Below are 24,553 nucleotides of genomic sequence, written 5' to 3' on the forward strand. Positions count from 1 at the left end.
ACTTCCAGAGCAAATGTTTTCAATACCAATGTACTGATCCTCTGAAACTAAACTTGTCATTCAGCACAAATGATTACTAGCATTAACTAACATTTCACAAAAAAAAAAAAAAAAAAAAGAATCCTTCTCATTCTAATGCTAAACATCCAGGTCTATGTGGTGACCTATCAGACCCACAGAAGAGTGAGGAGTCATGATCTCTAATATACAAATTACAAGGAAGGGGAAAGACCTAAAATTCCATTGTAAGGTGACCCAACCTAATGCCTACTCCTTTAAATGGTATCACAATTACTAGAGATGGGCAAAATTAATAACAATTTTAAAAAATATAAACGTGTATTTTGAGTATTTAATACTACATTTGTCAGGGAAGTTACCCTACTGAAACAGCAATATTACAAACTCTAGAAAACTAATTATCTCTTTCACTAGCTCAGATTCTAAGATTTTAATAAAGAACTTTTTAAATTCAAAAGTATCATCTTTGTTAATATCATTCTCATGGGTTTCCCTAAACAAGACTTTATGTTTTAAAAATGAGGAGCTATTACAGGGAGAGACAGACTTCCTACTAGAGTTAACTGGATAGGAGGCAACCTTAGTGAGGCTTTCGTAGGAAGCAAATAAGATCGTATCACTGGCACAGTGTAAACTGTATTAACTGAACAGCATTAAGACCTGGTGGAAAGTCATACAGGAGGCAAGCATTTCTAACACAATCTAAAGAAAAACCTTCAAGTAACTATTGAATAATTCATTAGTAGTCAACTGGCTGAAAACTAGATTTTTAAAAGTAAACAACAAACAAGGAACAGCTTTTCAAGTGATTTGTGTCACTTAACTAAAGGAAAAGATGCTTCCAGAGGAAGTACAGCTGCAACTTGTTTTTTTAAGAAAGGTGCTCTGGTGATGGAATCTGGCTTCACTTTCCATTGTAGGGAGCTTCTTCCCTTACCCATGGGCTTATCAGTGCAGGATGAACTGATTCCTTTATCCTATCATATACATATACCAGAAAGAGTCAAGTTTGGAAATGTCTGAACCTCTACAAAGGTGATGTGGCCAGAACTATGTGGATTCCAATGGTGGGGGAGAATCCCAGTAAATTTCAAGTAACTATTTGTTTCTTGCACAAAAATAAAAATAAAGTCGATTTGTTCAGTCTTGGAATGTGTGGACTTTTTATTGGACAGAGCCCGAAGAATCACAAAGTTCAGCTAAGCCACAAAAAAAAAAAAAAGAAAAAAAAAAAAAAGAAAGAAAAGAACAAGACCCATTCCTCAAGATGCCTGTTAAGTATTCAAAAGAAAACTTCTGATATTCCGTAAGACTCATCTAGACAGTCAGTTTCTTCCTCCTGCACTAGGCAACACTGGCTTTAAAGTAAAGCAGAATTAAGATCGGATTTGGTTTGGTTTTGAAACAGTCTCCCTATGTAAGCCAAGGTGGCTTCAGATCTGATAGCCTCCTATCTCAGTGTCTCTAGTGCTAGGATTGGAGGCCTGTGTCTAGTGGCTCTCAAACTCTCTAAGCTTAAATGTAAAGAAGAAAACTATGGCCGATTTTGATAACTATTGCATCGATGTTAAAATGTAAAGATGATAAAAATTTAAAGTAGCAGCAATCAGTCTTGTGCATAGCAACACACAGTGAGTGAGGGGCACACTACTTAAATCACTGTATGAGACCAGCATGATCAAAATACCAGTACTGACTTGGACATAAAAAAATTACAGGCCAGAATCTATTATGAGCATAGATAAAAAAATTAAAAATGAGAATAAAATGTAAGAAATAACAATATATAAAAAAGCATAACCTACTAGAATTTACTGTTGAAACAAACATTTGATCCAACATTCAAAAATAAAGTAACTCATCACATTAACAAAATAGAGGAGAGAAGTCATAGGATTATCTCTATCAACACAGGAAAAAGCACTGAAAGACTTAACATTCACTATTCCTTTATTTAAAAAACAACTGTCAGTACCCTAAGATGGAAGAAAATGTCCCTTATCTGATCAAAGGCATCTAGTATCAACAATAGTAACACATAAACCACTTACAGCTTGCACCAATCTCAATGGTAAAACAGAATATTTTCCCCTGTTAAGGTGAATAGTGGGTTATTCAATAACATCGCTTCTAGGCAACATTAATCTATAGGTTCTAACCAAGAAAACAGGTGACAAAATTATGAGAAAGTACTAAGATAGGATACAAATAAGATACACTAAGAGACAACATGAATACATAAAAAAAACCCAAGAAACTCTACAAATAAAAAGCTATAAAGAATAAGTTCATTTAGTAAAGTTTTTTTTAAGATTTATTTATTTATTTATTATGTATACAACATTCTGCTTCCGTGTATACCCACACACCAGAAGAGGGCGCCAGATCTCATTACAGATAGTTGTCAGCCACCATGTGGTTGCTGGGAATCGAACTCAGGACCTCTGGAAGAGCAGCCAGTGCTCTTAACCACTGAGCCATCTCTCCAGCCCATTAAGTTTTTGATACAAGTTCATGGCTTACCCACCGCATTTCTATGTACAAACTAGTGAAATATAAAAATTTATGAAACATTTGTTATGTGATAACAAAAAAGCAAATGCCAACAAAGGAAACAGTAAAACAGTAAGTAAAAGAAAAACAAAAAGCTATAAACGTACCATGGCATTTACAGAGTCAAAAGGCAGGTACATGATGAACTGCAATTTTCTGTAGTCATACCAGTTGGCTAATCCAATGATCATAGGTGAGTGCACCAGTTACTTTACATCCATAGACACTTTGAGCAAAGTATGGGGTGTGGTTGTGTCTCCTTATTTCTAATTTGTGTGTCTATGATGTTAATAATGCTTGAGTACATTTTATGTAAAGTCGTTTTCTATTTGAATATTCCTCTTGAAATATTTTCTGATTTAAATTGCTTTGTGTGTCTTGAAGCTTTGTGTGTCTTGTACAAAGCCTTTGTTGGACTGTCTTTTACTGGTCTGTGGCATATCTTCATTCTGGCAAGTGTAAGTCCTTTAACTTTTTTCTTTAAAATTGCCATAAAATTGAATTTTAAAAAGTGCGTCAGAGAAATGCAAATTAAAACTATTCTCTGACTCTATCTTGTCCCAGAGATAATGGCAATCGTCAAGAAAATAAATAAAAGAGTCCTTACTCACTGCTGGTAAGCTTGTAAGCCACTGTAGTGACAAAAACTAAAATAGCAGGGGGCAAGAGATGACTCAACTGGTAACTGCCTGGGGGCTAATGTGGTTTTCTAGGCATATTTAACAAGGCTTGATGATGCTGAGCTATGATGTTTGGTAGGTTATGCTGATTATAGTGCATTTCAACTTATATTTTCAACTTATGGTGGCTTTGTTGTGATATATTCCATGACAAGGCAAGCTGTGTGCATACTCAGAAATAGCAGAAGAAAAGCATAAATCTATGTCACCTAAAAGAAATGTATACCCCAAACCCAACTTCCCCTTTCCTTGAATTCCCAAACTGCCTAAACATCACTCCAATGCTACATGCCATGAAGAATGCAAATTAATAACAGTACTAAAATACTTTTTGAAAATTTTAATCTCACCCATTATTAAATGTCAGTTGTGACTTTCAAAACAAACAATCTTCCCTTTTAGGATCTAGTAACTCTGTTATCAACCTGATAGAAAAAGAAGTTTGCATTCTACATGAATTCCAAGGCCAAAACCCTTCGGACACATGGCTGCCAATAAAACATACTGAATAAGAAGGTAAATCTCTTGCCTCACTATTTCCAACATCTTGTTGGCCTTTTCTACCTAGACAAGGCTGAAGGAATTCCTACAGTCAGTAGCCTTCAAGTTACCTGCCCACTTGGGTGTGGCCTCTTATACTATGTATGCTGGTGTAAAGTGTGCGACTGGCCTCTTTTCCAGCTGCGGGATTTGGTTACTGTTCTCTGTTCCAGCAGAGGATATTGATTTGTGAGTCTACCCTAAATAAATAACCCTCTATTGTTCTCAATTCTGAGCTAGTATGGGATTTCTTTTAAGCATCTTTCTTCAGACAAGAAATATAAACAATAAAAACTGTAGTGATATTTCATTTGTATTTTAATAAATAAAGCATGCCTGAAGATCAGAAATTAAAACAACAAACACACTGGTCAGCCTTACAGACTAGAGAGTGGAGATATACACCTTTAATCCCAGTAGCAACACTAGTTTGTCAAAGAAACCAGGAGGTAGTGGTGCATGCCTTTAATCCCAGTTCTAGAGAGAAATGTAAAACCGGAGGCGACATCTCTCAAACACAGTCTCATTCTGAGATTCCTGGAGGCAGGATCGCCATTTAATACTGAGATAGAGCCAGTGGCTGGCTGTTTGCTTTTCTGATCTTCATCAGGTTGAACCCAGTATCTGTCTCTGGGTTTTTATTAATAGTGATACCAAAAAAAAAAACCATAATATTTACAGTACTCTCAACTTTAGTTTAATGTTCAATGTGAAGTTTAAATGAGTAGTTAATAATAATAATAATAATCGTTAAAAAAAAAAAAGAGGCACAATTGAATTGTAGGCCTTAATCAAGCCAAACCCAAATTATTACACCTCTAAAATCTTAAAACTTCTTTCTTAAAATCAGGTAGTCTATCAGCCACGTGGATCTAGTTTAGTAATTTATCCAGAATCATACTGATTGCCCTACACAAAGATGCTATACTAGAAGAAATCAATACCCTATTGTTAACTAGCAAAGAGGAACAGTAATATGTTCTTGGTCACAAAAATAAACAGAATTAAACATCAATACCACGTAGCAATAAATGGGCCTGTACACATTATCTTAGTTTGTATACAGAACATACTCAGACAATACAGAGTACATATTCAGTCATGTAGCCATGCTCCACTGAAAGATGTCATTGTAAAGATACAACTGAACAAGAGTTCCCAAGTAAACAAGACAAACTACTGACAGAAGTGTCAGCAGTTAGACACAGGTAGGGACATATTTCTATTTGCTTTCAGTTGCTAGGATTCAGTGTCCATTTTTCTATAAGCCTAAAAACATGCAACTCTGATTCCCTGAAGAGTTCATATATAAAGTATCAATGGATTGTTTGAAACATAAAAAGTAATTACAAGTTTTAAAATATCTAATTTCTTGAAAACACTCATGTTTTCCCTATGGTTAAAAACAAGTAAAAGTGAAAATTATAATTTCTTTACTAGAAACACCACAATTTCAATATAAAAAATGAAAACATATACTTTACAGTTACCAGCACAGAGATAAAATTCTGAGTGTAGATTTTGGGGAAAATGTTCCCTATCAATTCTTATTAATATACTAAACTATATGTAGTAAAAAGTCACATGTTTTGTATTGTCTAATAAAGGCCAATTTGAGAAAATGCTGAGTACTACTTCTAATTAGTGTAGATTTTACCTTCTGAATCAAAATTTAAGATTAAATACTAATCAACTGAATATTAATAAACTGAATTGTAAATCTATCTGACCAATGAAAGAAGAGGCAAAATAAATGCTTGTTAGACAAATTAAAGTAGACAAAGTGGAATTTCAGAGCCTTTTTCATAGCTCCTTAATATCATCATAGTTCAATTTATGGACCAAGTTGGAAAGTTCCTTCAAGAACTTCTATCTAGTCTTGGACATTCTTCTGCTGTTTCTGGGTACAGATAATTTTTTTTTTTTTTTTTTTAGTTTTTCGAGACAGGGTTTCTCTGTAGCTTTGGAGCCTGTCCTGGCACTAGCTCTTGTAGACCAGGCTGGCCTCGAACTCTCAGAGATCTGCCTGCCTCTGCCTCTGCCTCCCGAGTGCTGGGATTAAAAGCGTGCGCCACCACCACCCTGATGTGCAATGAAGTTATTCTCCAGTAAACACATCACAAGTTGAAAACACAAGTTAAAATGCACTTTAATCCTCTTAATCTACCAAACATCACTGTTCAGCCCCACCTATTCATTTACATACCTATTAGCAAAAAGAATGTCTGGGAGATATTTCGGGTAGATTTAATAAAAGTATCATATTACAAAACACCAACATAACTAAATAATAAGCTTACATTTGGGGATTTTTAATTTTTAACTACCTACTTACTGTATATGAGTATGTAAGCACACAGGTCTACATGTCACAGGAAAACTTTCAGGAAGGTTCTCACTTTCCACCTTTTTAAGGCAGGGTCAGCTGTTTTAACGCATAGGCCCCAGTCACAGAACCTGTGTCCAAAATTGCATTGAGCCATCCCCTGTCCCCATTCTAAAAATCATTTTAATAAAGGCACAGCATATTTTAACAAAATTAAGTTAAGCAGATACTGTCATTTTTACATCTTTAATTAGGTATAAAGATCATCCAATTTTAACCTTCCTGTTTTAGTTACCACTGGAAAAGACTAGATCCTCTATGTAAAAAGTGTTTTTATTAATCCTTTGAGAATTTCGTACAATGTATTTTGATCATATTCACCCCTAACTCCTTCCATATCTGCACTTACCTCCTCCATGTACTACCAACTTAATCTCTTTTTTTTTTCTTAATTTAATAACCCACTAACTCCAATCTGTGCTGTCGGCCTACTTCTGGGTTTGGGGGCATCCCGTACATATTTTCTTAGCACTTAAAATTCTGAATATCTCAAATTATTTTAGTGAAAAATTCTTCTACAAGTTAAAAACTAACCACAATTCAAGAGTTTCAAATTAATTATAGGACCTAAATAAATTGTATGAATAACTAACATCATTTTCTTTACAGTGCTAGCAGTCTTTGAAGATAAGACCCTAAAGATAACAAAGCATCAGAAGGCCAGAACTCATGGAAGAACTTGCACCTTTAACGTGGGCCACATGAGAAACAGGCATCCACCATATCTGAGTCACTGTATGTTTGGCTCTTGTTACACCAGGCCAGCCTGAATAACAACAGAGCAATGAAACAATCTCTGGGTTTCATTTTTCTAAATCTTTCTGATTTGTTTCATCTCTTACAAAAACTGGTTTGCTTACTATTAGTAGGTTTTCCTTAGCTGTATACTGTGTATATCGATTCTCTATATAAAGTATGATGAAGTGTGGTTTATTCCATACCAAATTTAGGTCACTGTAGCTACTGATTTATATCATCTGTACTAACCGTAGAAAACCCTCTGTTCAGGTAACAGTAACTTCTATGAATTTATTTAGTAGGAGTTTATTAAATGCTGTTCAAATTTGCTTTCTGTTGCTGTCATAAACACCATAACCAAAAGCAACTTGAGGAGGACAGTGTTTATTTCATCTTATACTTCCAAGTAACAGTCCTGAAAGAAGTCAGGGCAAGAATCCAGAGCAAAGCCTATGGAGAACTGCTTACTGGAGCTTTGCTAACTTTCTTAGGCAGTCTCAAGTCCACCTGCCCAGTGGCACCGTTCACAGTGGACTAGGCTCTCCCACATCAATCAATAATCAAGGCAATTTCCCTAGATAAGGCCAAGAGGCAATCTGATTTGAGTGATCCCTTGCTTGAGGTTCCCCATTCCCAGGTTTTGCCTAGTTGACAATAAAAACTAACCAGTGCAAACATCAAATTAGTAACTGTGTGCTACCTGAAATGCTAATAGTAATATATGAGGAAGAAGGATAAGACTTGTTCCCTAAGTTTAAGAAACCACAAATCTAATGACAGCAGTTGCGTACCTAACTAAAATACTAGGTAAAGATATTTTGACAATATTTATAAACACTACAAACTATTTTAAAAGAATATTCTATCTAAGTATCAGTAAATAGAGATAGGAAAAATTACCTGAGATAGTTTAAGTCACTGTTATTTCTCCTTGACAACTGCAACAGCCTCTTATCTTTCCAGTTCCTCTACAGCTACTCTATCAACAGCCCATAAGAAAGCCAGGGTAGCTTTTCTAAAATACAAATACCATAAAATTGTCTCGTGACTTCTCATTAGGAACCAATTATAATGAAATGCAAACACTAACATGGTCTACAAGGCATTTCGAGATCCACTCTTACCACTTCTACCACTCAGCTGTCTTTCTAACCCCAAAACATGCCAAGCTATTTCCCACCATGGGGCCTTTACCTTGCTAGTCTTCTGCCTAGTTAAGTGCTTCCTCCCAGCATAACAGTTCCTGATCAACATTCATGTGCTGGTTAAAACACCACCTCTTCAGAGAGGCTTTCCCTGACAGCCCCACTCGAAAGCAACACACCTGTACCTCCTCAAGTCTAGGCCTTAGTGTCTCTCTGTCCACTACAACGTTCCACTTTCTATGTGCATCTCAATATTCAAACTACCTCAAGTTATCTCACTGTACTTTATATCCTCTTTTTCAAAATTTTTAACTCTATTAGAGCAAAAGGTTGTATAGAACAAAACTAGGCATTTTCCATGCCTAATATTTTCCAAGCATAAAATTGTTAAACACAGAAAGATAGGCCTTCCTATAATTCCAGCACTCAGTGGGTAGAGGCAAGAGGACCGGAAATTCAAGATGATCCTTGACTAAACACCAGGCTGAAGGCCAGCTAGGCTACCGGATTCTATCTCAAAAAACAAGCAAAAGAAAGATGACTTTTTTTTTTTTTTTTGAATTTTCGAGACAGGGTTTCTCCGTAGCTTTTTGGTTCCTGTCTTGGAATCAGCTCTTGTAGACCAGGCTGGCCTCGAACTCACAGAGACCCGCCTGCCTCTGCCTCCCGAGTGCTGGGATTAAAGGTGTGCGCCAACCACCGCCTGGCTCTAAGAAAGATGACATTTATACTGTATTGTTGGGAGAAGGTCATGAATAGTTTATCAGGAAGTACAACAAGAAATGAGGAAAAAGAAATCAAACACATTCCATAAGCTTCAATTTTCATAAACTTGGAGAATAAAGTAATAGACTATTGTAGTTAGGAGGTTATATCAAGATTTTGTCAGGGACTGGAGAAATGACTCGTAAGAACACTGTCTGCTCTTCCAGAGGACCCAGGAGCAGCTCCCAGCACCACGATAGCTCACAACCCATAGTGACTCCAGTTCCGGGAGATCTGACACCCTCACACAGACATATATACAGGCAAAATTCCAAAGCACATAAAATAAAAACAAATTTTTAAAAAGATTTTGTTTGGTTCCTGTCAATTTGAGGCCTCTGTATTCCTGAAAGCATCTTCGGCCTTCCTCTAACATTCCTGATTTTCAGTTCATTACCCCATGAGATAACCTATTCTTATTCTAGCTGCCTGGCTATAATTCAAAGAATAAATTTTTAAAATAATAATATAAATAAGTAACACAGGAAAATAATATAAAATAAGGCAGCCACTTGTAGTACAGTAGACAGAATTCAATAGTTCTACTTCTAGGAATATGCCCTAAAGAACTGATGGCAGAAATTCAATCATCCATGTTTACAACATCATATTATTCACAAGTGCTAAAAGATGGAAGCAACCAAATGAACAGATTTAAAAAAAAATGTGGCATACACTTAGAATATTATTTAGTCACATAAAGGGAGAAAATTCTAAGATATGCTGCAACATACATACCCTGAAAACATGTATCAGTGAAATAAACCAGTAACAAAAGCACAACTATTATTTGACAATTTATATGAAGTTCCTAAAGTAGTCAAATCAGAGACATGTTAGTGGCTGGGGGCTTCAAGGGGTGGAAATTGAAAGGGGAGTTATTAGTTTAGCAGGTATAGAATACTGCTCAGTTTGGAAAGGTAAGTCATTCTATATATAAATGGTGGTTAATGCCCACACAATACATAAATGCACTTACTGTGAACAAACTGTGCACATAAACTGATTATAAAATTTGACCTCAAGTTAGGTTTAAAAATTAATACATATGTTTGAACACATATACACACATTGAAGCCCTCTTGTGATAATAATAATAATATATAAGTATCTTCAGGGGAGATTTATTTAATCCTTCTTGCCTCCCTTATGCCAAAGTCAAACTAGGAATCCAATCTTGAAGGCCATATTTAATTAATGTACCTTTACCATAGAACAAGCAGCACTTTTAAAGGAAGAAGCTTTGTGTAAGGCTTTCTACTAGTTCCCTTCCTTTCAACTGGCCTAGGCTTTGTATTCTAACACAGTATATAGGATAGAAGTAAATATCTAAGGTCTTTGAAGATGGGAGAAACTCTTCAAGTGAACGTTGACTTCAATGTCTGATAACCTCACAGGCTTCCTACTTTGATTATTTGGGGGTGTCTTAAGTCTTTATATTTTTAGTTGTGAGCCTAGCCTTTAACGGTTGAGCCATCTCTCCAGCCCTGGGAGTGTCTTAAGTCTTAAGGTTTTTGTTTTGCTTTTGGTAGGGCTGGAGAGCAAACTCAGGGGCTCAAATATACAAGGCAACTGCTCTACAACTGAGCTATACATCCAGTCCTAATATTTTCTTATCATACCAATTCAACAACTGCAGTTCTACAGATTTTTACAAAAGATATTTTTAAATGTTTGACTTCTAGTTTGTGTCAATGGGGAGTTTTTTAATGTGTTTGTTTATATTTACAGGTGTGTGTGTGTGTGTGTGTGTGTGTGTGTGCTTTTAAGGCCACAGGACAACCTCTAGTGCCATCTTCAAAAACACCATCCACTTCCTTTATTATATGATATTCCATTACCCTGGAGCTCATCAATCAGACGAGATACGCAGAAGACCCTACGGATCCTCCTGTCTCCATCTCTGTAGCAATGGTATTGTAAACTTAAAGACACAAATGAGGCAAATGTATCACAGCTCTACAGGACAGAATCTGACTGACACAGGTCTCACTGACCTAAGTGGAGGGGTTGGCAAGGATTCGCTACTTTCTGAAGAAATCTGCCCTTTGCCTTTCCCAGCTTCTTTCCTGGCTAGCTTTCCTTGGCTCATGATCCTTATAACAACAGAACCAGCAGAGTTCAAACTAGCAGACTAACTGAAGACTAACACTGCCTTACTCCAGCCCCAATCCCATTGCCCCATTGCCTTCTCTGCCCTCTTGCTTCTCTCTTCTCCTTCTGTGCACTGTGAATGTGTTACTCTGATTGGTTTAATAAACTGAATAGGACAAGGTTAGGCAGGAGAGTCAAACTGAGAATGCTGGGAGGAAGAAGGGCAGAGTCAGGTCTGTGAGCAGACACAGAGAGAAGCAAGATGGGCATGCTGTACTGAGAAAAGGTACCAAGCAATGTGACAAAGAACAGATAAGAAATATGGACTAATTTTAATGTTAAGAGTTAGGTAGTAACAGCCTGAGCTATTGGCTGAGCACTTATTTATTAATACTGAGCCTTTGTGTTGGTTATTTGGGAACTAGCAGGCAGGAAAGAAAAGTCTGCCTACATTCTCCTTTTAAAGGACCTGTGTGACACCAGGCCCACCAGATAATCCTAGATCATCTCCCCATTTCAAAATCCTCAACTTGATCTCAACTGTAAAGTCCCTCCACTATGTATATAAGGTAACATACAAACTCAAGGAATTAGAACACAGACATCTTTAGAGTACTATTTACTCTGCTTATAGACATTAAAGCTGAATATGAACACATCTTGCAACCTAACAATTCTACTTCTACACACACACTTCTAACAGGAGATAATAACAAGAATTTTCCTAATAGCAAAAGAAAAAACTGAAAAATACCCAAAGGTCTACAAGTAATAAAAAGGGTAAGTAAATTTACTATGTTCTGGCAATGAAATAATAGCAACACTGAAAAATAAACTACAACTATCCACTTCAACATAAATCTATCTTAGAAATTGTCAAGCAAAATGCAAAGTTATAGATGGATGTATGCACTATATTTCTATTTTATATAGAGTTAAAGAGCAAGCAAGATTACAGATATTATTTAAGTACACATTTATAGACGGTTACAAGATAAGCAAGGAAGTGAACAGAGTGGAGATAATGCCTGAGAGAGAAGGATGTGATGAATGAAGACGAGGAACAAAGGGCTTTAAAAGGAAGCAAGCAGTGACCATGTTACCTGTTTAATTCCTCTAAATTATGTAAACTATAAAGGTATATAGAGTTCTTTCTCATTTAAAATTTCAATTATAATTAAATACATTTAAAATGAAATGCATGTCATGAACAACTAGTCAAACATATTTTGTAGGTGATCAAGAAAAAAAAACCTATAAAGATAGAGTATCTCCTAGAAAACAGTGCTGAGTTCTAGGCCGCAGAGGAAAACAAAAACACTGGGAGATATGCTTTCTGACTTTTGGTAGGTCTGTAAGAACAGGCTTCAAACAAACACCTTTGTAACCCTAGGTATGCTTGTAAATAACACAGTGAACAGAGTGAACAGCAGCTCAAGGCTATAAACTGTCAAGAAGTACCCACAGACGGAATCCAGCTCCCCACAGTTTTGCTCAGCTATGCAGGCACCCTGGTCCAGCAGGCCTCTGTCAGCTCACTTCTGTTCCCTACCCTCTCTCCACTCTTCGCTCTGAGATTCATTATCAGGCTGGCTGGGATGGCACTGGAGTTTGAGACTAGCCACACACTGACAAGTCAGGTACATAGCATGTAAAGTTCATCTTCAAGACGATTATTATGGACTCTGGTTTTCAAGAAACCCTCCTGAATCTCCTCCCTTGTCTCTCCATTATTTCTCCCGATTTCCTGTAACTAAGGACATTGCTCTTTATCACATAACTGAAAATAACTGGAAAATCAGAAACAGCTTTAGAACACTACGGCTGCAGGCAGGCACATGGGCTCTTTGTGGAAAGTATAGGTGAACTAGATGTCAATATCTAGGCTCTAGGCCTCACTCTCACAGTATCTTAAGTCATAAACTGGAGTCAATCTTCTCATTCTTCTGAGGTTTGATTTCTTTCCCTTCTTTGTAATGAGACTTCAATTAAACTCTAAATTTCTCCAGTATCATCTGCACAAACATTTACGCTCAAGTAAGCTTTTCAGCGTATGGAAATTCTCTCTTCTTTAAAGGGGACACAGAAAGCTTGGAGAGTGTGCTAGCGAAATAGGCTGACCTGGTAAAGAAAAGGAAAAAGGGAAAGAGAACAAGAGATGAGCCCCATCACGGGAGAAGTCAGCCTAAGGACAATGAAAATAAACTTCACAGCTTTACTTGTGGGTGCTTTTCACTCAGTATATAAAAACATGTTACAGAAATGTTACTATCCAATATAATTAAAAATATTCTACCACACAATCAACTTGTATTCTTAGATATGGTCAGTTCTGCAACAGTACAGATTTATTCTCCACTTACATATTAGGTACTATCTGTCCAAATATCTTAATCCTATTTATTCCCAAAAGGAGAGCTCGACTATTGGGAAAGATAAAAAGGAAAAAAATCTACAACAAGCTCATTAATAATAAGCAAGCTTTCAATAGCTAGAACTAATATGATCACTGGGGTGGTGGATCCACAAATCCTAAAATAAAAATGAGTAATAATTTCATAATAATAAACTAAAGCAGGTTATGAAGGTCCTTGCAAGCAATGGTCAACAGCATGAACTTTAGCTTGTGTATAATAAAAAGCCATTGAGGTTTTTTTTTAAGAGGATGAGGAACCTAGCCAAATCTCTATTCTTGAAAGAGACCTGGTGGCAGCACACATCCAACAGAAACAAGAGGAGAAAACTGTTTTGCAGGCTGTTGTTACTAACAAATGCGGGCACAAACAAAAAGGCTCACTGAGGCTATGGAATAAACTTCTAAACTTTTACAATATTATTAAAGAAACTTAGAGTGGGTTACGCCTTGCAAATTATTGAGGACATTAAATAATCTTTAAAATGTTTTTTTTTTAAGTTTTCACATTACATATGCACACTTTTTTCAAATAAAATTAGCACTTTAAAGAATATTTATGAGCATTAAGGCCACAGGATCTTTAAATATTTACCTAACCATTTAGAAAGCACTTGGCATTTTAGGTATAGAAAAATATCTTACACACTAACTTTCATTTTTCTAAACCTCACATTTAAAAAAAAATCACACATTCAATGACAGTGCTGCAAAGCTGACCACCACACTCTAAAATATATCACTGAAATGGAACAGAAATATAGTTCAATTCCTGTCATAGCTATCATATTGGCAACTGGCTTTTTAAAACTTCCTCTTAGTTTCAGCCTGCTCTTAGCATACTGTAAATTTATTGCTTCTATTAACCCTCCAGAGACTACAGTCCGCAATAATTAGATTTTAATGTTAAATTCCTGAGCATGTTTCTAAAAGAGGATCTTAACTAAGAATTGACTTATACACTGTATTTTAATAATATGAATATATTTTAGTCATGCCATTATTTTCAGCATCTTAACTAATATAGCATTCAAAAAGTCAGATATTACTCTAACCCTATTCTCATGTAAATAAAAACATTTATGTTGCTTTGCATTTTCAAGTGTTTTCAAAGATGTTAATTAAGACATTTAAATTCTAGAAAATATTTTAACAATTTTATCACAGGAATTTACTTTTTTAGAATATAAATATATTTAATTAACAGAAAACACTCTTTCTAAAACTATGAAAGTTGTGCAAAATAGCACAATGGCATAAAACGTAGTGATGCATGAGCAAAAGAGAGCCTAAATGACTTTATAGCGTACAGTTCCGTCTGCTGAGCCTGTGACTGCTATGGCTTCTCATCCGTTGTTCGTGTCATCCTTTGGGCAGTTCAAAGGGACAAGGGCCACCCTTCATTCCTGCCTCTTCCCCATACATTTTCATCCCTGCACATATCATTAAGGAACCTCTTTATCATTTCAAAGAAAGAAGAGCCATCACTAAGCATATGCTCATTAGTAAAACATCCCTCATTAGAAATTAGTAGAAACAAGAATTTCTGAAAAGTAAAAAGCCATGAGTCCTCTTCTCTAACCATGAGGCCTCATTCAAAGCAATTTTGAAAGATAAAGAATTCACTTTTTAAAAGAAAGTTTCTCTCTAAAAAATAGTTTTGTTCATTTTCCCCCAATCATACCTTGAAAAATATATAGCAGTAACAATCTTCAATATTAAAATAAAACTTTTAAAAATTATTCATCTGTGACTCCATATACTTTTATTTATATACTACTGAAAGCATGAAACCACTGAATGAAATTAATTTAGAATTAGAAAATATTATAGAATTCATCTACTGGTATACAGACACAGAGAAGTTCACTGATGTCTCCAAATTTAAACAGGAAGGCCAAGATTTGATCCTTGAAGCTCTGCCTGTGAATTCAGATCATTTTCTCTGGCATCAAGTTTCACCTAAATTCTTATTTGTCACTTTCTGAAACCAGAAAAATATTTTTACAATCATCATATACAACACTTGAGCAATTAGAAAACCACTTGATCCTCTACTTCCATAAAAGTACTTCCATAAAGTCCATCATAAAACACAGCGAAACACAGACAAATATACAAGTCCTCTATGTTAAACTTCAACAACAGCATAAAGATTCTTGTATTGTAATCTTTGCAAGACTAAAAATACCCTTATCTAGAAATGCCCAAATAGTATTACTCAGAGTACTAAACAGTAAATACCCAAAGATAAGCCACTCAACTATTAGCATATACTTTAAGTCGCTCAAAATGTTTGTACTGAAGACCAGAATCTGGGTAAGGGTTTTCTACTCTAAGAAAATACGTTGTCTTTACAAACACAAACTGTATTTTCTTCTAATACAAATAATAAGTGATATTATCTGGAATAATACCGCTCTTAAAGGGTAGGGGAAAAAAGTTGCTTTGATAGCAAGGGAACCAGACTAGGAAAAGAAGACTAGAATTTTTCAATTTACAAAAGAACAGACTTAACAGCTCATAACTTACCAACAAATTACAACCAAAATATTTAAACTGTGTTTTCCTAAAATTTCCCTACAAAAGTGGTGAAACTATGCTAAAGGGCTTTTCAAAAGTTAAAAATGCAATCTAGTCACATAAAAATCAAATGTATTCCAATCTATGAAAATAGCTGACACCATCAGAAAGACAGCTAGTCTTCTAACAAGTTTTCACTTGATAAACATTTGTCTACACATTGTCTATTATTGCTGAGAGTAAACTAGACGACAAAAGGTGTAACTGTTTTTTTTTCCTAGCATCTGGCCAAATAATAACAGAGCAAAGAGTGCTGGAAGCCAAGCAAGGCAGTACATTCAGGAGTAGTAAAGGCTGGAGGGTCCTCCAGTTCAAGGCCCTCGTGGGAGAGCCAGTCAAGACTACACAGCAAGGCTCTGTATCAAAGGGAAAAAAAGCAAGGAGCAACAGAAACTGTCAAATGAAAACACTGCATACTATACACAGATCGGTGTTCAGCAGGCCATAAAATCAATGTGGTGGCTCATAGATTATTTTGAAGAGAACACAAGGCAGAGAGACCAGTGCCTCAAACGTGTAAAGAACAAGACACGTTTGTTTCCCGTCTACTGGATCCCAGTGTGAAAAATATCACTACTCAGCAAAATCTGACAGCTAAGGATACACATTCCTCCAGACAGCTCCTAGGGGTGCCCTCGAAATTGCACAGAACACACCTCCCAGAAGTGCGAAATCTCATCAGACCCCAAGGCTGCCACTTCTGTGGCCCTGCATCTGCCGTCCCTCTGAAAACACGCCTGTCTAAACTAACGTTAATATCACACAGCCAAAGACAGACCTTGGGCAGATCCGAAACAATGAAGGGAAAGTATTGGCACTAGGTAAGTGTCCTATACAGAGTGGCTATACTCTTGGTGTCGTGTGTGCATTCCCCAACACTATAGAGATACAAGTTCATTCCCTCGTGATGATTTCAATTCCAAAGAAAGAAAGAAAAAGAAAGAAAGAAAGAAAGAAAGAAAGAAAGAAAGAAAGAAAGAAAGAAAGCCAGCCTATGGGGTTGGGGAGGAAATGTCTCGGGCATCTTTCCACACATTACTAAGTTTAAAGGTTAAATTGCTAAAACCTCTCCTAATTATGCAAGAAATACACAAGTCCATGAGTTAGTCTGCAAAAGCACTTTTCAAAATTGCATTACTGTGTCCTGCTGCCTATTCATCTAAGTCAAGTCTCAATTCCAAAACTCTTCTGTTCTTTTAACTAAGGAAACACGCATCTGTCCTCTCGGTCATCACCATTCCTGACCAGCCCCGCACTGTGACAAGTCTGCACACACTCCACCTCTGGCAGGCAGCCTCACTGCGATAGCAAGCAGACCAACGGCACCAAAATGCCATGTGCAGGAGCCTAGCCACGTCCGAAGCGGCAGCAGTCCGCCTAGGAAACCTCAAGGCAGTCACCTCGGTCTGGAAAACTCCCCCTCCACCTGCGAAAGTCAAGCCAGAGAGCGGGCTGATCCGCTCCTCTCCCTGATAAAAAGCCCCCGGCCTCGGCTCCCCCAGGACCCCCTGTACTGGGGGCAGCGGTTTCTGTCCCCTGCTTTCCACCGAGAGCCAGCGCGCTTCTCCCGTCCCCCCGCGCTCCCTCTCCCGGCAGCCCCGGCTCGCCCCCCATCCCTACCTGTTCCCGGGAAATGCAGGGCAACGACGGTCTCCTGAACATCTTGCCACTGCCATAGTAACCGGCGGCGCTTTCTCCCAGCGACACGCAGCTCGACCTCCTCCGGGGTCTGATCACGGGCACTTTCTCTTCCGCGGCGCCCGCCGAGCGCGGCGGCGGAGAAGCTCCCCGGACGTGGAAGAAGTGGTCCAGGGCCAGGGCCAGCAGGCATCCCGCGCCCCCGACCAGGCACGACAGCAGAGGCCTGAGGGCGGGCGGCAGCGCCCCGAGGCCGGAGAACGACACCCACCACACCAGGCCGGCGAAGAGCAGCACCAGGACGCCGTGGCGCGGGCGGACGCGGGGGGCGAGCGTCAGCAGCCCCACGCAGCCCAGCACCAGGCACAGGCGGCCGGCCGCCGCCGCCGGCTCCCCGCGCAGCCACGACCACCCGTGCCACGCCGCCAAGTCGCCCAGGTAGCAGCAGGCGGGCAGCGCCAGCAGCCACCAGGAGCCCGCGGCGCCTCGGCCCGGGCCCCGCTGCGCGCGCCTCAGGAAGCAGGTGAGGAAGAAGAAGGCACAGGCGATGCTGAAGAGCGGGCTGAGGCTGAGCGAGCAGGCGCTCAGCAGCGCCCGCAGACCGGCCGCCGCGGCCGCCCGGCGCTCGGGCCCCGCTCCCAGCAGCGCGGCCAGGACAAAGGCGGCCAGGGCGCCGAACGAGAGGCGTGCCCCGGCGCGGAGCGAGGCCGCCGGCGGCTCCACGTTGCAGAAGCGACAGAGGTGGAAGAAGAAGCCGCGCGGGGGGTCCGGCCGCAGCGGGCTCACGCAGCTCTTCACGTAACCGTTGCGCAGGCTCTCGGGGGGCGAGGCGGCCGCGGTGGCGGCCGGCGCCGGCGGCGGGGACCTCATGGCTGGCGCGTCCCGTTCGCGCTCGTCCTTCCTCATGGCCCCGGGTCGCGGGGAGCCGCTGACGCTCGCCGACCCCGGAGCCCTCCGCGTTCCGGGCGCCCCGAGCTTCACCGAGCGGTCAGGGCTGCGCCCGCCGCCGCCGCCGCCCGGGCTCCCCTGCGCGCGGGCTGAGGGGCGGCGGCGTCCGCCTCATGCTGGCGGGGGAGAGTGGCGGGAGGGCCTCCTGTGCGTCCCGGGCCACCGCGGACGCCTCTTCTTCTTTTTCCCCCGCTCAAGACGCCCGCTCGGGACGGGAGACGGCGGCGGCGCCTCCACGCTCCCGCGCGCTGCAGCAGTTACCTCACGGCTGCAGCCTGGTCCGTTGGGCGCGCGAGCGGGCGCTCCTCCCCCGCGGCTGGCCCTGCCGGGTGCGCGCCCCGCCCGCGGCCCCGCGCGCTCCCGCGGCTCGGGCCGCTCGCCACTCGGGCGGCCGCCGCCCCCGTCAGGATGCGCATCCGGGACCCCGCTGGGGAGCGCGCGCCCGCGGCCCGGCCGGTCGCTCCCGTGAGGCCCTGTCCCCGTCCCCGCGTCCAGGCTGAAAGACTGGGACCCCCCTCGGGGAGCGCGCGCGGGTCCCCGAACGTGGAACATCCGCCACCCTGACCGCCTCACAGAGACTGGCCGCAGTCCCGAGACCCCGAGCTCAGTCCCAGGCGCTGCCACAGTCAGTCAGGTCCCCGCGAGGGCTCGGGGAGTCGGACCCCGAGGCGGGAGTGGAGTCATGGCTTGCCTCGGGACCGCCTGGATGGAGGTGTGAAGGGGGAGGTCGGCCAACGCCGAGCCAGGATGGAGAAACCCGGGCTGTGACACCTGGACTCCAGGGCCCTGCGCGGGCCTGGGATCCCTTCAGGGGCTCAAGAGGAGAGGGCGGCGGAGAGTGCGCTCTGACAGCCAGCGAGTCTCCCTGAGTGGCCCTTTCCATGAGGCTGAGAACTGATAGCCAGTCCTCTGCTTGGCATCCTTGCCACACATGCGCAGCTTTACACCCTCCATCCCACCACAGCATAGACTTGCTGTCCCAAAAGTTCTTCCCAACTAAGAGCCTGTTTGTGTGCACCGGTGTGGTGGTGGGAGGTGGGGGGAGTCCCAGAGTCCTAAGACCACTGTCAACGTGAACGGGCTGACCTTGAAGGAAGGCAAATAAGATGCCATCTGTGAAGGACCCGTGGAACTGGCCACGCTGGGAAAGCCTCAAGTAAAGAAGACAGACTTAAAAGTGGGAGAAAAGAGCTTTGCTGGACCAAAGCGACTGCTCTGGAATCCAACCAGGCATAACTGCCTTAGAGACGGTGAACTGTTTCCTTCCACCGAAACTCTCCCTTCAACCTCACGACAGGCCTGCTTTTCTCAAAAAGCTAATTCCACATTTTTCCAGGGAGATGAGAAACTTTACTGTGTGGTAAATCCCACAAACAGGCCTATTTTTCCCCCAATTAATCTCACTCAGCCCACAGCCATGACCTAAAGCAAACCATTTTCATATATGGTCATAGTTCAGATACATAATAAAAATCAATGACAGATTAACACCAGAGTTTGACAATTGTGAGAAAAGAGCAGAATTTCCTTGGCTTTTCTATATATTGAATAGAGGAAAAATATTTAATAGTGTTCAATAGTTACCCCAATGTCGTAAATGATAAAAATCATTGGGTCTTTTCCTGCTGAACAAATGAAGGTGAGGGCTCATTTTAGCTAAACTCAGCAAATTTGTGTTTTAAATCCTGTACATAGGACCCCTCCCTCCCTCTTTCCCTCTCTCTCTCTCTCTCTCTCTCTCTCTCTCTCTCACACACACACACACACACACACACACACAAAATCAGTTGAAGAGTAACTAGGAAACGGCCTATATATTTAGAGCTTGTGTAGAAGGGCATGACAAAACAACATTACTGAAATACCAATTTTAGGTAATTTTTCTAAAGTAATAAATTGTTAAACAGGTTTAGATTAACGTTATTGTATTGTTATTTTTAAATCTGAGCTTGTCATCTGAGATAGAATACACATTCATGGTAATGAAAACAGTAGTGGACTAGATGCTGTTTTTTGAGTTGGGTTCCAACTGTTCATGCCCTGATAGCAAGCAAGTTGTGGCTTTCAGAACACTCATTCTGCTCCATTGTAAAAGGAAGCATTTTAACTTAGGTGAGTTTTTTTGTTTCTTTTTTTTTTATTTTACATACCAACCACAGTTTCCCCTGCCTCCTATTTCCTCTCCCAACCTTCTTTCTCTGCCCTTCCCCCCATCCACTCAGAAAATGTTGACTCCATGGGAATCAACAAAGCCTGGCAAATCAAGTTGAGGCAGGAAGAAGCTCTTCCCCCGCATCAAGGCTGAGTGAGACATCCCACCAAAGGGAATAGGTTCCAAAATGCCAGCTCATGCTCCAGGAACAGATGATCCTGCTCCCACTGCTAGAGGCCCCACCAACAGACCGAGCGACCCAACTGTCATTCCCATGCAGAGGGCCTAGGTTGGTCCCATGCAGACTAGGCTCCCTGTCTGTCAGTTTAGAGTCCATGAGCTCCCACTAGCTCGGGTCAGCTGTCTCTGTGGGTTGCCCCATCATGATCTTGACCCCTCTTGCTCATATAATCTCTCCTCCCCTTCTTTAATTGGTCTCCCGGAGCTCGGCCCAGTGCTTGTCTCTGCATCTGCTTCCATTAGTTACTGGATGGAGGTTCTATGATGACAACTAGGGTAGTCACCAGTCTGATTAAAGAGAGACTGGTTTAAGCACCCTTTCCACTATTGCTAGGAGTCTTACCTGGGGTCATCCTTGTGGGAGTTTCCCTGGTGCCAGGTTTCTCCCTAACCCTATAATGGCTTCCTCTATCAAGATATCTCTTTTATTGATTGCTTTCCTTCTCTGTCCCTCCCCCAACTTGGACATCCCAATACCTCATGTTCCCATCCTCCACTCCTCTCCCCCTCACAGTTACCCAGGAGATCTCAACTATTTCCCCTTTCCAGGGCTACAATCCACAGCCCCAAAGAAGCTAGGTAACAAGGATCCTAAGAGAGATACATAGATCGCCCTTAGATGACTTTTAAAATCTTCTTGTTTTTAAAAGCTATAATGACAACATTCCAAAACCATAGAGGCGTCTTTAGGATTCACCTTTCTAATACAACCAACCTTTGAGTTATTTGTGCCACCCAAATTTTCAGTGTTGATAAATGAAAATGAAGGTGTTTGTACAAAGGATTGTTGCCTGAAAATAGAATTCAGAGCCACTTTCACAAAACTGTTTTATTTTGCAGTTCTTTAAACATCTTTTTGCTGCCATCAAGATCTTTGTAGGTCTAAAACTCTTTCTCAATAACCAATGGATGAAGCACACCCCTCTATACACCAACCCGGTACCTGAGGATTCTAAAATAAAATGTAAGGATTGTGACAAGACCATCATAAGTTTACTTAACAAAAAGAATGAGCTAGCTGTGTTTATAATAGCTCCCTTCTCTATTTATAGACTTTGTCAAAGATTACTAAGCTGCATTTCTTAGAGGGCAAATTAATTATTCTTCTGCCAAACTTAAACAACTAATAGATTTCCTTAGTTCTCATCCTGAGATACATATAGACATATATAATTTCTCCTAGCTAGCTCTGTTCTTGCTTTGCCTGAGTTGAGCTTGATCCCTGTCTCTGCACTTTCAAGTGGATATCTTCACTTTTCAGTTTGTTGATCCATGACATGGAATCCTGGTGCTTACCATTCATCTCCTTAGTCATTCTGAAGCAATGCAACCCCTCACGCATTATATTTTTCTAATAATACCCATAGTTGCCATATGTATACAAAGGGTGAGAGTTTTGTTCTGATCCCTTAAAGGTATACCCAATCCAATAAACCACCAATGCATCCCCTAACTCCGGAGGAAACCTGTCCTCATCTTTTCATTCTCAGAGCCTAGAAGTGGCCCTAAAAATTAGTTTAGTGCCTAAGGACACTTTTACCATTGGCAGATGTTAGCTGCCTACAACCTGTGTTTCCTTACAAGTTCCATTTAAGAAATTCCAGCACTAGGGTCTGCCCAGATGTTAGAATGCCTTCTACATCTGATGAAATCTCTGGTGCTAGTCATTGATGCATCAAAAATGGATTTTAGTGAAGCCAAAAGAGCTCTCAGGATAGATCTCAATCATTTTTCCTTCTACTCTATATTCTAGTAACTAATTCCCTATCCTAGTGGCTTGTACTTTCAACTATTGTTTTTGGCAGGAGCATTTCCTAACTCTAAAACCCAGAAGTAAAGCAATCTATTTCTAGAGCAATAATCCCAGAGATTCCTTTCCAAAATCAAACTGTTTTCAATGAATCTTGACTGCTGCACTTTTGGTGGTTATTATAATTATAATTATGGAATATAAGTAGAAAAGAATTGGATAGGAAGTTGAGTAAGACCTGGGCATCTCATCTATTGTCAGACAAAAGTTACATAATCAGACAACTCCTGAGGTTCTGACAGCTAAGAGAAGCCAGGCATGGTGGCACATGACTGTTATCCCAACACTCAGGAGGCTGAGGCAGGAGGATCATGAGTTCAAGGGTAAGCTGGGCTAGCATACACCCTAACTCAAAACACCAAAAGAAAGGGGAAGGTGGGAGGAATGAGAACACAGAGGAGACAAGGAGAGAAAGATGGAGGTAGAAAAGTTATGAAATATTTACTAAGAGGCCTTGAAAAGATAATATTTACCAGTTCTTTAAAAGAAGTGTAGTTCTGTTCCCCCTCTATACTATCACTTTCAACCATGACCTGTTATGCAAATGATAGGCTGTTTTCATTTTGTTTTGGTGTGTGTTTGTTTGTTGAGACAGTATCTCTCTACTGAGCCCAGGTTGTTCTGACCTTGATCTTACAATGACGTACCTGCCTCTGCCTCCCAAATGCTGGGATTAAAAGCACATGTCATCCACCCAGACTTAGACTGCCCTTTTTTAAATAAAAATATTCAAACCACTCAGTTGGTCTCTAGCATTTCCTATTCTGAGCTAAATCCATCTGTGGATCCTTTGGTTGGAAAAAAAAAAAGTTAAAACCTCTGAAATAGTCTCCCTGAAAAAGGAATGTTAATTGAATTGAACTTCGAAAGATTTTTTTAAAAAATCCCTAATGTTCTTCTAAATATAACTTCACAGAATTCAATAAAATGCAACCCAGATTTGTAGGAAAAAAAGATAGAAAGCAATCTGGCACATCTTAAGTATCAAAGAAACCTTCAGGAATAAATAACCAGTGTCATTGAGGTTCCAATTTTCTAATATTAATATTTCCCTTAAGGTGCATGTGAACCTTGTAAGATTTTTTTAAAAGTGAGAGAAATAACTGACTTAAAAAGTGAGAGAATTTACTGACTTAAACTGAAAAAAAAAAACAGACTGAAAAAAAAACAAATTTTTCTCCAGTATAGAAAAGATCATTCTGTTTTGAAAATGCAAGTAACTGTTGCCCAAAGGTTAACAATGTTTCCCTTCTAAGTAGTACCTTTCTCAGAATGGAGTCTGCCTTTTACTTATTCCTTTGTTTTTCAATGTGTCTATGTATGTGGCGTCCATATGTGTGTGAATGGATGGGGGTATACAATGGGTAGAGGTACATCTGTATGCATGCAGAGGCCCAAGATTTACCACCTTATTTATTGAGGGAGAATCTCTATCTAGCTGAAGCCAGAGTTCACCAATTCTAGTCTTCTGTTGTGGGAGCTGCAGGCTGCGTTCCTGCCACCCAGCTCCCGGTTGCCTGGCTAGCTTATGCCCCAAGATAACAACACACAAACTGTATTCTTTTAAACACTGCTTGGCCCATTAGCTCTAGCCCTTACTGGCTAATTCTCATATCCTGATCAACCCATCTCTAATAATCTGTGTTGCACCAGTCTTACCGGGAAAGATTCAGCATGTCTGATGCTTGCTTCATTGTGTCTGCCCCAGAGAGGAGAGCTATCGAGTCTGAGCTCACTTCCTCTTCCTCCCAGCATTCTGTTCTGTTTACTCCACCCACGTATGTTCTAACCTATGAGGGCCAAGCAGTTACTTTATTAATTAACCAATGACCTTCCTCCATCACTCT

The 24,553-nt window shown here is 40.6% G+C and overlaps 1 protein-coding gene across 1 annotated transcript in view; it reads right to left on the bottom strand.

The window, feature by feature from the left end:
• Positions 1-18,765, bottom strand: part of Pde3b (phosphodiesterase 3B) — a 134,446-nt gene extending 115,681 nt beyond the window's left edge. The window contains exon 1 of the mRNA XM_057778002.1: positions 17,539-18,765. Within this exon, the coding sequence (XP_057633985.1) occupies positions 17,539-18,462 (924 nt within the window). The 5' untranslated portion in view covers positions 18,463-18,765. The remainder of the gene's footprint in view (positions 1-17,538) is intronic.
• Positions 18,766-24,553: the final 5,788 nt, after the last annotated feature.

The sequence above is a fragment of the Chionomys nivalis genome, chromosome 8 (assembly GCF_950005125.1).
Source record: "Chionomys nivalis chromosome 8, mChiNiv1.1, whole genome shotgun sequence".
NCBI classification, from domain to species: Eukaryota; Metazoa; Chordata; class Mammalia; order Rodentia; family Cricetidae; genus Chionomys; species Chionomys nivalis.